General features: G+C 39.0%; 1 protein-coding gene across 1 annotated transcript in view; it reads left to right on the top strand.

Moving 5' to 3' along the window:
- PTK2 (protein tyrosine kinase 2) overlaps positions 1–15,921 on the top strand; it is a 368,771-nt gene that overhangs the window by 243,960 nt on the left and 108,890 nt on the right. Inside the window, exons 18-20 of the mRNA XM_017895110.1 lie at positions 5,472–5,528; positions 7,367–7,387; positions 8,496–8,593. Coding sequence (XP_017750599.1) covers positions 5,472–5,528; positions 7,367–7,387; positions 8,496–8,593 — 176 coding nt within the window. The remainder of the gene's footprint in view (positions 1–5,471; positions 5,529–7,366; positions 7,388–8,495; positions 8,594–15,921) is intronic.

Genomic DNA, 15,921 nt, shown 5'->3' with positions numbered 1-15,921 from the left:
TTTAAAATTGCTTAGGGCTTTGGCATGAAAAGGGTAACATCAATTTCTTAATCACATTTTAGTGATAACTTTGAGTTGTATGTATTCCTAGTAAATTTTCTAGATTTCATTATTAAAACTTTTCTGAGAGTTCTTAAAAAATGTCAAAAGCAAAATTAGTAACACTTGAAAGCCGTAAATGGTAGCGGTCCATAGACTCTGTTTCACAAGTATAGTATCTATGTGATAATTCTTAGTTTGGGAATGAGATAGTAGAAAGGAAAGAATGAAAATGATTTTAAAGACTCACAAAACTAACAGAATTAGGGAAATAACAGCAATAATGATAACTGGTTTTTCAAACAGTAGATAGCACTTAAGGTAGAAATTTAAAAATTTAAAATCGCATACTATGTCTTAGGTTTCCCATCTACTTGATATACTGCTTGCATGAAACTAAACTCCTTTATACTGAAAGAGTAAGATTTTATAAACTAAAATTAAGAAGAAATTGTGGCCGGGTATGGTGGCTTATGCCTGTAATCCCAGCACTTTGGGAGGCCAAGGTGGCAGATCACCTGAGGTCAGGAATTCGAGACCAGCCTGACCAACATGGTGAAACCCCATCTCTGCTACAAACAAAAAATTAGCCGGGCGTGGTGGCGAGTGCCTGTAGTCCCAGCTACTCAGGAGACCAAGGCAGGAGAATGGCGTGAACCCAGGAGGTGGAGCTTGCAGTGAGCCAAGATTGTGCCACTGCACCCCAGCCTGGGCGACAGAGCGAGACTCTGTCTCAAAAAAAGAAGAAAAAGAAAGAAAAGAAGGAATTGGGTTTTTTTTCCTCCTGATTAAATGAAAGAATGCTTTTACTGATGATTTCGCCTATGTTCATTTTTGCAATAGGATAGAGATATTGATAACGAGTGTAACGAGCTAAGCAATTTCAGTAAAAGGTCTTAAAAGTGCATGTTCTTCACAGGATTTGAAGTCAGAGATTTGAGCTTCATTTTTAGACTGATTCCATGATAATAAATTAGCAGCTGCAATTCATCAGGAGCTTTCTGCACATGACACTTTACTGACTTGATTTCTCATTCTCACAGCAGTCATTCAAAATATCACTGGGTATTGTCCTCACTGTTTTGCAGGTGAGGAAAGTGATAATCAAAGGATTAAGAGGGACTCTAAGGCTGCTAGAGGCAAGTGGTCAGGTCTTAGGCTCCAGCCTTGCCCTTTTTCCACTGCCCCATCCAGTCAGCAACTGACTAGCTGAGGGATTACAAGCAAATTGCTTTATCTCTTGGGTCTTCATCTGGGAAAGGTCTCAAGTGGTTGTTGTGAGGATTACTCTGTAAGCATCAAATTTTAGATAAATGTCTGCAAACATTTTCGTGTATTTTCCCCACCTATGAATTTTTCAGTACTATGAATTAGCCAGGGCAAGTGTATTTAACCAATTTTACAGGTGAATAAGCTGAGCTGTAAGGCTAGTCGCTTATTCTTGGTCAGTAAGGCCCATGGACCAAATGTGGCCCACCTGTTTTTGTATGCTACAGTTTTTTGCCTGTGAAATAGGGATGTTGATCATAGTACAACCTCAAAGAATTTTGCTGAGGATTAAATGACAATATATGTAATTATTTACAACAGAATCTAGTATATGGTAAGCTCCCAATAATATGATTAGTAGTCAATGTCATTATTAAATACAGAATGCAGACCTAGCTTCATTTGTGCCCAGGCCTTTGAACCTGTTTCCTTTTTTCTTCTTATTTTCCTTATTTTTTGAATTAAACCTTGGGGGTAATTTTTCTACTTTCCTTAAACTATGTTACACTAACATGTGAAGGGCCCAGAAGTTTCAGGCTGGACTCCAATTTTTTAGGGCCCTTGAGTATGTAAAAATACCTATTATATCAATGTAATACTATCTCACAATCCTAAAAGCCAGGAAAGAAAAGCCAAATACAACCACATCAATGTCAAGAATTCTTGGGAAGGCTGGGTGAAGTGGCTCCTGCCTGTATTCTCAGCATTCTGGGATTACACTTGAACCCAGGAGTTCGAGACCAGCATGGGCACCATGGCAAAACCCCATCTCTACAAAACATAGAAAAAATGAGCAGGCATGGCGGTGCGTGCCTGTCGTCCCAGCTATTTGGGAGGATCACTTGAGCCCAGGAGGTGAAGGCTGCAGCGAGTCAAGATTGCACCACTGTACTCCACCCTAGGCGACAGAGCAAGACCCTGTCTTCAAAAACAACAAAAAAGGAATTCTTAGAAATATACACCACGTATTACAATTTGAAAACTCATATGTAGAAGGTTATAAACTTTTGCAGATCGTGTACCTGCAACATTGCTGATTTTACTCCATGAATTCTCTGTTCACATTGCCTAGTAGTACACACACCTGCACCCCAAATATAAGTAATTCCCAGACAGCTTTGATATATCCACAAAGATTTTATATGCAATTCATACAGCTAAAAAAAAAAAAAAAGAAAAACCACGATATTTACAGATTTTCTCTTGTGATTGTATGAATTAACTGAAATATATGCAACATGATATTTTCCACAATGTATGCTAGCCTGATACGTGTTAGCCTATTTATTTTTACTCCTTCACAATTATTTTAGAGGTTGGTATCTCTACTGAGGATTTTATAAAATGAGACAGTCCCTGAAGAACTGCTGTCAAACCAAAAAGATTGGCTGAGAGTATCAGCACACGGGAATCCTAGATCCTCAACTGCCAGGTCCTTTTCAGAGAGCCTTCAGAAGAAGCAAAACAAGAAGAAGAGCTGCTGTTGCTTGATGATCTGTTATGTGCAGGGCACATCTCAGCTTTCTTTTGTGTCTCCTGTAATCCTCATAACAACCCTACAAGGTGGATGATGTTATTTTACCCATAAGGGCACAGCTGAAGTATTGCCAGGTGAAGTGACTTTCCAAAGCGCAAGCATTTTCCCCCAAATGGGTTTGTGTATTTTGTCACATGTTTTGCAGCTCTACCATTCACCTCTTTGCTGCCTCACACAGTTTAAACCCTTTGCCTTAGTTTCCTAGGGGTACAGTGTTCCTTTACTGATTGCTGCACTGCATTCATTCTTTTGGTTTAACATGTGTTTCTTGAGGGACCTTCTCTGTGCTAGGCACTGCTTTAGCTGCTGAGGACACAGTGTTGAGCAAGATACATGAAGGTTCCACTCTGGTGGCTGTTCGATTCTGGAGAGGTGGGCATACAGTTCACAGGAAACAAAATTATATCAGGTTGTTATAGGTAATGAGGAAAATGAGCCAGGGAACATGATTAAGAACAATGAGATGGGGGCAAATTAGTTTGCGGAGAGATCTCTGAATAGGTGGCTAAACCCAGAATTGGCTCTAGGCCGACATAAGCTTTGGTGCATGGTAAAGCCCTCAGTTGGAGGTCACTGCCACTGGTGTTAGCAGCAGCTTTATACCCTTCTTCATTAAGACATTTTACAACCTGTCACCTGAGAGACTTGGGTTTCTGAACAGGCTTTTAATGAACCTTTTCAGCCATATGAAGCTGTGGTACCTGTGGTGACAAGTGCAAAACATTGGCTTAGTAATGCCATGAGCTACATGCAGGGTTGTAGAGACTCTTCAGCAGTTTGGGTTACAGGGCAGCCTTGGGAAGGGAAGCAGAAGTGCAGAGTTTGAGTGGCTCTGTCTCCCAAAATCCTGCTGCAGCAGAGCCAACTCATATGCTTCACTTCTAAAGGCACATGCTTTATATGAAAGGAAGCAGTGAGGGTGCCAGGGCTGTTGTGTGGAAAGGCAGCTTTAGTTGCATTCATTTTCTGAGGAGAGCATCCCAAAGTTGAGCATGTTAAACTGTGGAATCAAAAGAGAAATGATTGCAAATGGCCATTTGTGTGGCTTCTGTTGCCTTAGCTGTTAGAGTAGATTCCTCCCTTGCTTAGTCCTTTTTGTTGCAAGTGTGTTAACAGCTTTCTTCCATCCCCAAGTTTTCTTTTACAGGGTCTTTGATAAGCCATCTTACACAGAAGCAGAGCTATAGGCCTACAGATGCCAATTTACTGTTCTTAGTGTTCGCTGAAAACAGATTAAGAGGGAGAAATACAGAAATAAAAGAATGTATGATTTGGAGTCTATTAAAACTTTGTTAATATGAGTATTCTTATAAATGTAAAAGAATAATATAGATTGTCTGCCTGTAATGTAGGACTTAGGAATAGTTTACAAATAATAACTGTCTCAAAGAGAATTGATTCATTGGTGTTATATTCTGCTTCCCCAACTTTTTTTTTGCTGTAATGACTTTTAATGATGATTATATAATAAGAAGTGAATTCTTCCACTTGTAGATTTGATCTCAGTCATTACCATAGATGTGGAATGATTGATATCCCAGTGACTGTAAACCACATATATTCTCTATTTTCTTTGAATTCTATACGTTTAATATCTGAATGCAGTAATAAGGCAGCACAGAAGAAAGAACTTGTAGCTTTTAGTTTCTCTGGTGTTGAACAAGGATGCTAGGTCAAAATATCAAAATAGAGCTCCTTGGAAATGATGCATCACAAAGTACTGTTCCTGCTTTACTGACTCACAAGAATGGCCCAGCAGTTAAAATCCTTATACATGGAGCAGCTAAAGATGTTCCTTTTCCAGAAAAGAAAAAAGACAAGGCTGAAGTGATTTTTCAGTATAGTTGTTACCCACATGAATGACTGTTTTCTTCAGATGGGTATTTTTAAAGTTCCCGTTAATATAGTGGTGGACTTTTAAGTTGGTGTGTTACCCCAAAAGAGTAGATAGATACATTGGAACTTCTTGCCATGATCTCAGAAAACCTCATTTTAATATGCTGCTTATTCTCCTTTTTTTCTTTTTAGATCTACCCTTTTGGCATTAATGCCTAAAATATCTGAGTTTGAAAGTTAGGAAACAAATTCCTGTTGCATTTCTCAACCCTGAGCAAATGGAATGAATTAGCACAGTTAATCTCAAAAATTAGGCTGCCATTTATTTTCTAAAGGTTCCATTCAGATTATGCTGTCAAGTCTAATTGTTAATAAAATTAAATACTGTGTTTTGGAGATACCGGTCTTACTTGGAGAAAGCCCAGTAGACAACTGTAGTTTTAAACATGTATTTGGTGTAGTTGAGGAAGAGCTTTGCGGTTGGTAGCTTGGTTAATTTGAAGCATTATACATAGTTGTTTCATGTCTTTCTTTTTTTTACAAGGGCTTCCTGTGTTAGCCCTGTTTGCTCTCCGATAAACAAGTCTGTGTATTATAACGTATTGGACAATGATGTCACTTTTATTTCCATAAATGACTCATGTGTGAGCAAAATTTGAGTAATAGTGTTTTAAGAATATTTCAGCATGGTAGAGGATTTAAGCAGATCACTTTGCCTATTTTAATTATATGAAATACCAGGAGGTCAGTTGTTTAACCTCTTTCAACGCATCTGTTTCTTTTCCTGCAGAAACAGATGATTATGCTGAGATTATAGATGAAGAAGATACTTACACCATGCCCTCAAGTAAGTAAACTTCTGATTTTGTTCTTGCTCAGACTTGACAGAGAGCTCCTTGCATTTAAAAGTTATTGACACTTACTGTCTTTTTAGAGCCATTTTTAATACTTCCTTGGGTGCTGAACAGAAATACTCTTTTCAATCTTTACCATTCTATATTACTTACATATGCCCACTCTAAGGTCAGAAGCCTAAAACTCAAATGTGTGTAACAATTTTAGTTACAGGATTTTGTAATCTTGTTTTCTGACTCTATCATAGTAGAACCTTTATTGATTAGGGTATTTTCTGTCTGTAGAAGGTTAGTATTATTGGTTAAGTATATATGTGAATGTGTGTGTATACACAATATATATACACACACATATATGTATAATACACATACGTACACACACACGTATACCCATACATTCACATACATATATTCAAAGATTTGCAGTTTCCCCCTTGAAATTGTTTATTCTTTGTTGCCATTGACTAACCAATACAAATAGCTTCTAACCATCGTCAGTCTGTACACCTCAGGGATGGGAAGTGTGGGGAGAGAAACAACTCTTAAAGGACCTTCATAGAGCCTGGAAATGTCAAGATTCTGCTTCTCTCTGTGATATGCAACTTGTTGATTAAGGAAAGTCTTGAAGTCCGAGGTCTCATGTTGGAGTGTGTAGTCTCCGGATCTTGAATTAGATAAGCTCTTGAAATTTCATTTGCATAAAAAAATTATTTTTTAATTTTCTTTTTTATTTTTTTTAATGTTCCACACAGTACTGGCTTGGGTATAAAAAAAAAAATTAAACCTGCCTTTTAAAGAGTCTTCAGAAGTCTTAGTAGTTAATTCAAAATCTGAATGTCCTGATTTTAGTAGAGCTATATATATTTGTAAAATAAATGTTATAGGTGCCTTATTCTGTTGTATAAATATTCTTGTAAATATTCTTATTTGAATGTTCTGTATACATTGAGGAAGCATTACCAGAATGAAGAGAAACAACCCAGTGTTGCCTTTCAAGTGTGCATTTTGCCCTGTTGACCCACGTCCCCTTTCAAGAGCGTCTTGACTAGAGAGTTATTCAAAAGAGGCCAGAGCTGAAACTTGTGTGTACATTTTGATTGCCAGTATCAGTTTGGAAAAATGTTTAAACTTAGGTTTAACTTTTTGGCATGGTGGCTCACATCTGTAATCTCAGCACTTTGGGAGACAGAGGCAGGAGAATTATTTGAATCTTAAGAGTACATTACCAACCTAGGTAACATAACAAGCTACTGTCTCTCCCAAAAACAAAATAAATTAGGTGAGTGTAGTAGCACGCGCTTGTTGTTTCAGCTACTCAGGAGGCTGAGGTGTGAGGATTGCTTGAGCCTGTGAGGTCGAGGCTGCAGTGAGCCCTGATTGCACCACTGCACTTGGCCTGGGCAACAGAGTGAGACCCTGTCTCAGAAAAAAAAAAAAAGAAAGAAAAAAAAATATCAAAGCACGTGTTTACTTCTTTGATTAGCCATATAGTCACTTGTACATTCCTGCAGATACTCCAGTTTTTATTTTTATATTTATTATTTATATTTGAGCAGTGAATGTCCAACATGGATTTCATCCATACCCCACAAAAATAAGTTATAGAAACTGATGAGATAGGAACTTTAAAGCGTTGTTTAACTAACATTGAGTTAACTTGAAGATATTTAGTTTTTACTTGTATTTAGTTTTTTTAAATTCATATTTGTGCTTAAAATATTTTAAAAATTATTATTGAAATATTCTCTTCAAGTTTGTGTTGCTAACCTAATTGCTATTAGTTATTTCTAAGCAAGGTCTTCAATTTTTTTCTCTCTTAATTGCAATACAGAAAGCTATGGAATAGATGAAGGTAACAGGATTCCTTTAAATTAACTGCATTTGCTTGCAATTGCAACCTATGGAGTGATATGGGATGTTTCAGTTTTTGGTTAACTTATTTTTAAACTATTTGTCATTGGTTTACTCATACTGTTAAATCAATGGAACTACTAGCTAAAGTGATTTTAAAGAGGAAAATAACTATCTAAATTTTGGGTTGAATGTTCTGTGTTTATAATTTGATAAACCAGGGAGAACATGTAAAAATATTTGGCTCTTGGTGTATTTCATTGGTGATTACACTACTGGAATATATATGCGATAACCTATGGAGATGAGTTTCTTACCTGAAATAAATCAAAATACAAAGTAGCTAAATGGGTTATAATTAAATCTATTACATTCCTAATGGGCATTTTCTTTCCATGTGCCTCAAAAACCTACTGAATAATCTATTTTGTATAAATTACAATAACAATATATTAATTTGGGGCACATCGTCTCAAAAGTATAAAGTATTTATGATTCATAATGTTGATATGTCCAACCTTGATTTTGAGTCATCTAATTTTGATTTAATTTTGAGAAACTACCTCTTTAAACTCTTTTAGCTCCATGAGTAATATAGAGCTAGGATTATCATGAAGTGGAAAACTCTTAAACTTTCAAAACATAAAGTTTACTTATGACATAATTTTATGTTGCTTCCATATTTACAAATTGTAGTTATTTGTAAATTAATTGCTTTAAATAACTGTGCTTTTATAGCCTTCATATATTAATACCTAAACTAATAGTTCTTAATAATTAAGCATATAATTTAATAGTTGGAGCAATTATTTAGAAAACTATCAAATAGATACAAAATAAATCAGAAATGTAAAACTCCTAGGAACAACATGAAAAATATCTACCTTTAGTAGAACTCATTGTTTCAGTAGTTTCTAATACCATAACTAATTACATGAATTCCTGTGAAAATATTGTTTAAGAGAATTCCACTCTGTTTAAAGCATTTTCATAGATTGATGTGCCACAGATGAAACTTTTACTTATGGATGATCAAGAAATATGTCAAGTGTTAGTTCTACGTTTGGAATATTTTACTTAAGTATTAATATGTGAATTATGTTTTGCAGCCAGGGATTATGAGATTCAAAGAGAAAGAATAGAACTTGGACGATGTATTGGAGAAGGCCAATTTGGAGATGTACATCAAGGCGTTTATATGAGTCCAGTAAGTCTTTTAAGACTACCAAACAACTAGATTAATTTTGACTATTTAACTTTAAATTGCTTTTGTTTGTCTTTATGAGTCCTTAGTTCTTCTAGGTATTAATGTTTACAGGTGTCTTTTATAAAGCTCTTCATAAATGTCAACTTGTACTTGGCATAGTCAGAAACCAAAAAGTGGCAACAATAGCTCCTACAAGGCGGGGCCTTTTATTCATTTTACTCTTTCAGCCTTTGTCATCGGTAATAGTTTTTATAGGTGACTTTCTTTGGATGGAATTAGCAAATCAGATGAGAGTCAGAAACAGTCAGTATACCTAGTTTACCCGCATTTTTGAGAAAGAAACATTAATTTGCCCCAATTTACCCTCCAAAAGAGATCAATATATTTTAAAAAAGATTGCTTTAGGCTGGGTGCGGTGGCTCACGCCTGTAATCCTAGCACTTTGGGAGGCTGAGGCGGGCGGATCACGAGGTCGGGAGATCAAGACCATCCTGGCGAACATGGTGAAACCCCGTCTCCACTGAAAATAGAAAAAAATTAGCCAGGAGTGGTGGCGGGCGCCTGTAGTCCCAGCTTCTAGGGAGGCTGAGGCAGAAGAATGGCGTTAACCCGGGAGGTGGTGGAGCTTGCAGTGAGCGGAGATGGCGCCACTGCACTCCAGCCTGGGCGACGGAGCGAGACTCCGTCCCAAAAAAAAAAGAAAAAAAAAAGATTGCTTTAATAATAGCTTGATGGAGGTATCATTTGCTTACTATGAAGTTCACTCTTTTAGGGTATACAATTCAGTGCTTTTCAGTATATTCACAAAGTTGTGCAGCAATCACCACAGTCAACTAGAACATTTTCTTCACCTCAGAAACTTTATACCCATTAGCAGTTAATTCCCATTCCGCCCTTCCCCAGCCTCTGGCAGCCACTCTTCCACTTTCTGTCTCTATAGATTTATATATTCTGGACATTTTGTATAAATGAAACTATGAGTTTTTTATTATTGGCTTCTTTCACTTAGCACAATGTTTTTAAGATTCATCCGTGTTGCAGTATGTGTCAGTACTTCATTCCTTTTTATTGCCAAATAATACTCTTTTGTATAGATATAGACCACCTTTTGTTTATCCATTCATCAGTTGATGAATATTTTGGTTGCTTCTACTTTTTGACTATTAAAATGTTTCTGTGAACATTCATATATGAGTTTTTCCGTGAGAAGACGGTGAGACGTCTTTTTTTTGGTGAGACGGAGTCTTGCTCTGTCGCCAGGCTGAATGAAGTGGTGTGTTCTCGGCTCACTGCAACCTCCACCTTCTGGGTTCAGATGTTTCTCCTGCCTCAGCCTCCTGAGCAGCTGGGACTACAGGTGTGCACCACCGTGCCCAGCTAATTTTTGTATTTTTAGTAGAGATGGGGTTTCACCATGTTGGCCAGGATGATCTCGATCTCTTGGCCTCATGATCCACCTGCCTCAGCCTCCCAAAGTGCTGGGATTACAAGTGTGAGCCATCGTGCCCGGCCCTGGATATATGTTTTTAGTTCTCTTTTGTATATGCCTGTTAGTGGAATTGCTTCATCATGTGGTGACTATTGTTTGACTCTGTGTGTGTGTGTGTGTGTGTGTGTGTGTGTGTGTGAGAGAGAGAGAGAGAGAGAGACAGACAGGATCTTGCTCTGTCAGTCAGGCTGAAGTGCAGTGACGCAATCATGGCTCACCGTGGCCTCAAGTTTCTGGACTCAAGTTCTCCTCCCTTGTAACTAGGACTACAGGCAAGCGCCACCACACATAGCTAATTTAATTTTTTTTTTTGTAGAGACAGCGTCTCTCTACATTTCCCAAGCTAGTCTCCAACTTCTGGATTGCAGGCATGAGCCACTGAGCCAGCCAACTTTTTCTTTCTTTTTTTTTTTTTTAGGACAGGGTCATGCTCTGTCACCAAGGGAGTACAGTGGTACAATCATGGCTTTCTGCAGCCTCAACCTCCCAGACTCAAGTGGTCCTCCCAGCTACCAAGTAGCTGGGACTACAAGTGTGTGCCATCATTCCCAGCTAATTATTTTATTTTTTTTAGAGATAGGGTCCCATGATGTTGCCCAGGCTGGAATGTTTAACTTTTTGATGAACTGCCAAAAAGATTTCCAACACAGCTGTACCATTTTATATTACTAGCAGCAGTGTATAGGAGTGCAGATCTCCACGTCTTCACCAACATTTGTTATTGCATGTCTTTTTAAATTAGATTGGTGATTTTTTAAATGACATTTTAGACTAATAGTACAATCGTGTGCCATGTGTAATGATGGGGATACTTTCTGACAAATGCATCATTAGGCGATTTCATGATTGTGCAAACATTACATGGTATACTTACGCAAACTTAGATGGTCTAGCCTACTACACGTCTAGGCTATATAATATAGCCTGTTGCTCCTAGGCTACAAACCTGTATGGCATGTTACTGTACTGAATACTGTGGGCAGTTGTAGCACGTGGTATTTGTATATCTAAATACAGAAAATACTGTAAAAATACAGTATAAAGTATAAAATAATGGTACACTCATATAGGATTGTGAAGGCCTAGATTATTACTGTACACCACTATAGGCTATAAACACTACACTTTGGCTACATTAAATTTATCTTTAAAACTCTTATTAAATTAACCTTAGCTTATTGTAACCTTTTTACATCATGAACCTTTTAAGCTTTTTTCTATTTAAATTTTTTAAACTTTTTTCTTAACTAAGACACAAACACATACAGTAGGCTAGGCCTACACAGAGCCGAGATCATCCACATCACTGTCTTCAGCCTCCACACCTTGTCCCACCGGAAGATCCTCAGCGGCAGTAATGTGCATGGAGATGTCATCTCCTAGGGCAGCAGTACCTCCTTCTGGATACCTGCAAAGGGCCCTGCTTGAGGCTGTTTGACAGTTAACTACTTCTTGTTTTGTTTTGTTTTATAAGTAGAAGGGGCTGGTGTGGTGGCTCATGACTGTAATTTCAGCACTTTGGAGACTGAGGCAGGAAGATGACTCAAACCCGGGAGTTCAAGACCAGCCTGGGCAACTTAGTAAGACCCTGTCTCAAACAAAAATTTGAAAATTAACCTGGCCTTGTGGCGCACAACTGTAGTCTCAGCGACTTGGGAGGCTGAGGGAAGATCACTTGAGTCCAGGAGGTCAAGGCTGCAGTAAGTCTTGTTCACACCACTGCACTCCAGCTTGGACAAGAGAGTGAGACTCTGCCTCTAAAAAATAAATAAGTAGGAGTACACTCTAAGATAACAATTAAAAGTGTAGTATATTAGAGAAAAAGAAAAAGTATAGTAAATACACAAACCTGTAACATAGTTGTTTATTATCATTATCATGTATTAATCACTATACATAATTTATGTACTGTTGTATGACTGGCAGTACAGTAAGTTTGTTTACACCAGCATCACCATGATCACATAAGAAATTTGATTTCTTTTTTTTTTTTTTTTTTTTTGAGACGGAGTCTCGCTCTATCACCCAGGCTGGAGTGCAGTGGCTGGATCTCAGCTCACTGCAAGCTCCACCTCCCGGGTTTACGCCATTCTCCTGCCTCAGCCTCCCGAGTAGCTGGGACTACAGGCGCCCGCCACCTCACCCGGCTAGTTTTTTGTATTTTTTAGTAGAGACGGGGTTTCACGGTGTTAGCCAGGATGGTCTCGATCTCCTGACCTCGTGATCCACCCGTCTCGGCCTCCCAAAGTGCTGGGATTACAGGCTTGAGCCACCGCGCCCGGCAAGAAATTTGATTTCTATGATGTCACTAGGCAGTAGGAATTTTTCAGCTTCTTTATACTCTTATGAGACCACTATGGTATATGTGGTCCATCATTGACCAAAATGTTACTTTGTGGCACATAACAGACATGCTTGCTCAAGAAACTGTCTTTGAACTAGAATAGTAGCAGGTGAACAGAGATGGCTCTAATAAAGTTACAATAACAGAGAAAATTGACTCTTATTTTATACTCCTGCTTGGAAACTACAAATGGCCATTTTTTTCCTCAGTAACTCCATGTTTACCCATTTTTAAATGTCCTTTACATGTGTACTAGTGATGCTCTGAGCATTACTTTTATAACCCAAAAGTTATAAAAGGTTTTTATCAGAAATAACAGATAATTGCCACCAGTAAACTAACCAAATTAGTTCAGTGTTTTAAAGTTCAGTTTTGAAAGCCTTTTACTCTTGTTCTTATATCAAATTGTATGATTTATTATATATTTTAGCTGTTTTACTCCTTTTCAGTTTTTTTAAACTATGGGTGTATTATCTGTATTCCACATTCTCTTAACTCTGCACTTAGAGGCAAAGTGGAGTAGAAGGAGCAATGGATCCAAATTTAGTGGGAAAAACAACAACAAACAAATTTAGATCTGGCTCTGCCTCAGTTTGAGATGGGGGGAGATAAGGTGACTGCATTACTGGAATTTAACTAAATTGTCTCTGAGCTTCCTATAATCTCTACAATTCCTGATGGTAAGCATTCTAAAGTTCCCAGAGTACCATGACTTACACACAGCTGATAGCAGGATTAGTGGACTTTATTTCATTCACTTTTAAAATACGTAATCCATTTTAGTTATAAAAATACAAGATAATTTTTTAAAATAGCCATAATCTAAATTTATTTATTTATTTATTTGAGACAGAGTCTTGCTCTATCGCCCAGGCTGGAGTGCAGTGGCGCGATCAAGGCTCACTGCAAGCTCTGCCTCCCAGGTTCATGCCATTCTCCTGCCTCAGCCTCCCGAGTAGCTGGGACTACAGGTGCCCACCACCACGCCTGGCTAATTTTTTTGTATTTTAGTAGAGACGAGATTTCAACAGGTTAGCCAGGATGGTCTCAATCTCCTGACCTTGTGATCCACCCGCCTTGGCCTCCCAAAGTGCTGGGATTACAGGCATGAACTACCATGCCGAGCCTTTTTTTCTTTTCTTTCTTTTTTTTTTTTTGAGACAGTTTCGCTCTTGTTGCCCAGCCTGGAGTGCAGTGGTGCAATCTCANATTTATTTATTTATTTATTTGAGACAGAGTCTTGCTCTATCGCCCAGGCTGGAGTGCAGTGGCGCGATCAAGGCTCACTGCAAGCTCTGCCTCCCAGGTTCATGCCATTCTCCTGCCTCAGCCTCCCGAGTAGCTGGGACTACAGGTGCCCACCACCACGCCTGGCTAATTTTTTTGTATTTTTAGTAGAGACGAGATTTCAACAGGTTAGCCAGGATGGTCTCAATCTCCTGACCTTGTGATCCACCCGCCTTGGCCTCCCAAAGTGCTGGGATTACAGGCATGAACTACCATGCCGAGCCTTTTTTTCTTTTTCTTTCTTTTTTTTTTTTTTGAGACAGTTTCGCTCTTGTTGCCCAGGCTGGAGTGCAGTGGTGCAATCTCAGCTCACCGCAACCTCTGCCTCCCGGGTTCAAGCAGTTCTCCTGCCTCAGCCTCCCAAGTAGCTGGGATTACAGGCATGCACCACCACACTGGGCTATTTTTATATTTTTAGTAGAGATGGGGTTTCTCCATGTTGTTCAGGCTGGTCTTGAACTCCCGACCTCAGGTGATCCACCCACCTTGGCCTCCCAAAGTGTTAGGATTATAGGCGTGAGCCACTGCACCCGGCCCATAATCTAATGTTTACTGAATGTTTGTTGAAGGAATTCCAGTCCCTGAGGATTCATATTTTGTTAAATATCTTTTTCTTTTCTTTTCTTTTTTTTTTTTTTTTTTTTTTTGAGACGGAGCCTTGCTCTGTTGCCCAGGCTGGAGTACAGTGGTATGATCTCTGATCACTACAACCTCCGCCTCCCAGGTTCAAGTGATTCTCCTGCCTCAGCCTCCCGAGTAGTTGGTATTACAGGCACACACCATCACACCCAGCTAGTTTTTGTATTTTTAGTAGAGACGGGGTTTCACCATGTTGCTAGGCTGGTCTCGAACTCCTGACCTCAAGTGACCCACCTGCCTCGGCCTCCCAGTGTGCTGGGATTACAGATGTGAGTCACCATGCCCGGCCTGTTAAATATCTTTCTTGTGTATATTGTATATGTTTGTTTTGTTTTTAATGTGGGAGTCTAATTTTATAGTGCAAAGCAATCTGTTCATTTCTGTGAGTTTCTATTTTAAATCCTTTTTCTAGAACATACTCTTTAGTATTCTATACAATCAAATAATATTTTATCAAGCATTCTTGATAACTGGTCAAAATGTAACTTGGCATAAATTTCATGGGCAAGGACCTACCATTGGATACTTTAAGATTCAGTTAATTATTTCAGCAATTTTGTAACCATTGTCTGCTCTGTGACAGCTACTGTTTCTAGATGGTGCAGGGGGGATATAACTTAATTCTAGCTGAGGCACAAGTTGACAGGCAAAAAAGACATACACTAAATCCCAAGAGGGTCTGAGAAAAACAATGCATGGACAAGGGAAGGTCAAGATGCTGTTCCACATGGATTGGTCAGAAAGACATTCTGACAAGATGTGTTAGCAGAGCTTTGCAGTAAGACAGGGAGTGGAGCATGAGCATTCTCGTGGGGAAGCCTGTTCTAGGCAGAAGGAACAGCCAGTGCCAAGGCCGTGAGGCAGGGCAGGACAGGACACCACCAGGAGGCCCGTGTGGCCGCAGAGTAGAAGGATAGGAAACAAGGGGAAGGCAAAAGGAAACCTTTTGAAGACTAGGAGAGCCACCAGGGGGCATGTGTGGGGCTGTGTGAACCTTGAGGTAAGAATTTTGACCTTCATTCTGAGAGTCAGTAAACATGAAGTTTATCTGATTGGCACATATTTTTTTCTTTATTAGGCAGGGTTATCAGGCTTGTATTTTCTTTTTTTCAAGCACCTGCTGATCACTTGTACATTCTCTCTTTATTATTCCCAGCCTTAAAATCCATTATTAACTCTAATTTTCTCTTAATTCATTCTAGAATAGCTTTGTTCTAGATTTATTTGTTAAGATATTTTAAGGCCGGGCGCGGTGGCTCAAGCCTATAATCCCAGCACTTTGGGAGGCCGAGACGGGCGGATCACGAGGTCAGGAGATTGAGACCATCCTGGCTAACACGGTGAAACCCCGTCTCTACTAAAATACAAAAAATTATCCGGGCGAGGTGGCGGGCACCTGTAGTCCCAGCTACTCAGGAGGCTGAGGCAGGAGAATGGCGTAAACCCGGGAGGCGGAGGTTGCAGTGAGCTGAGATCCGGCCACTGCACTCCAGCCTGGGCGACAGAGCGAGACTCCATCTCAAAAAAAAAAAAAAAAGATATTTTAAATGTCTACTAGTTGTTATTAAT

This window comes from Rhinopithecus bieti, unplaced genomic scaffold (assembly GCF_001698545.2).
Source record: "Rhinopithecus bieti isolate Rb0 unplaced genomic scaffold, ASM169854v2 scaffold_25940, whole genome shotgun sequence".
In the NCBI taxonomy this organism is placed as follows: Eukaryota; Metazoa; Chordata; class Mammalia; order Primates; family Cercopithecidae; genus Rhinopithecus; species Rhinopithecus bieti.
Note: the sequence above shows the minus strand (reverse complement) of the source record. Positions and strands in the feature narration are given on the sequence as shown.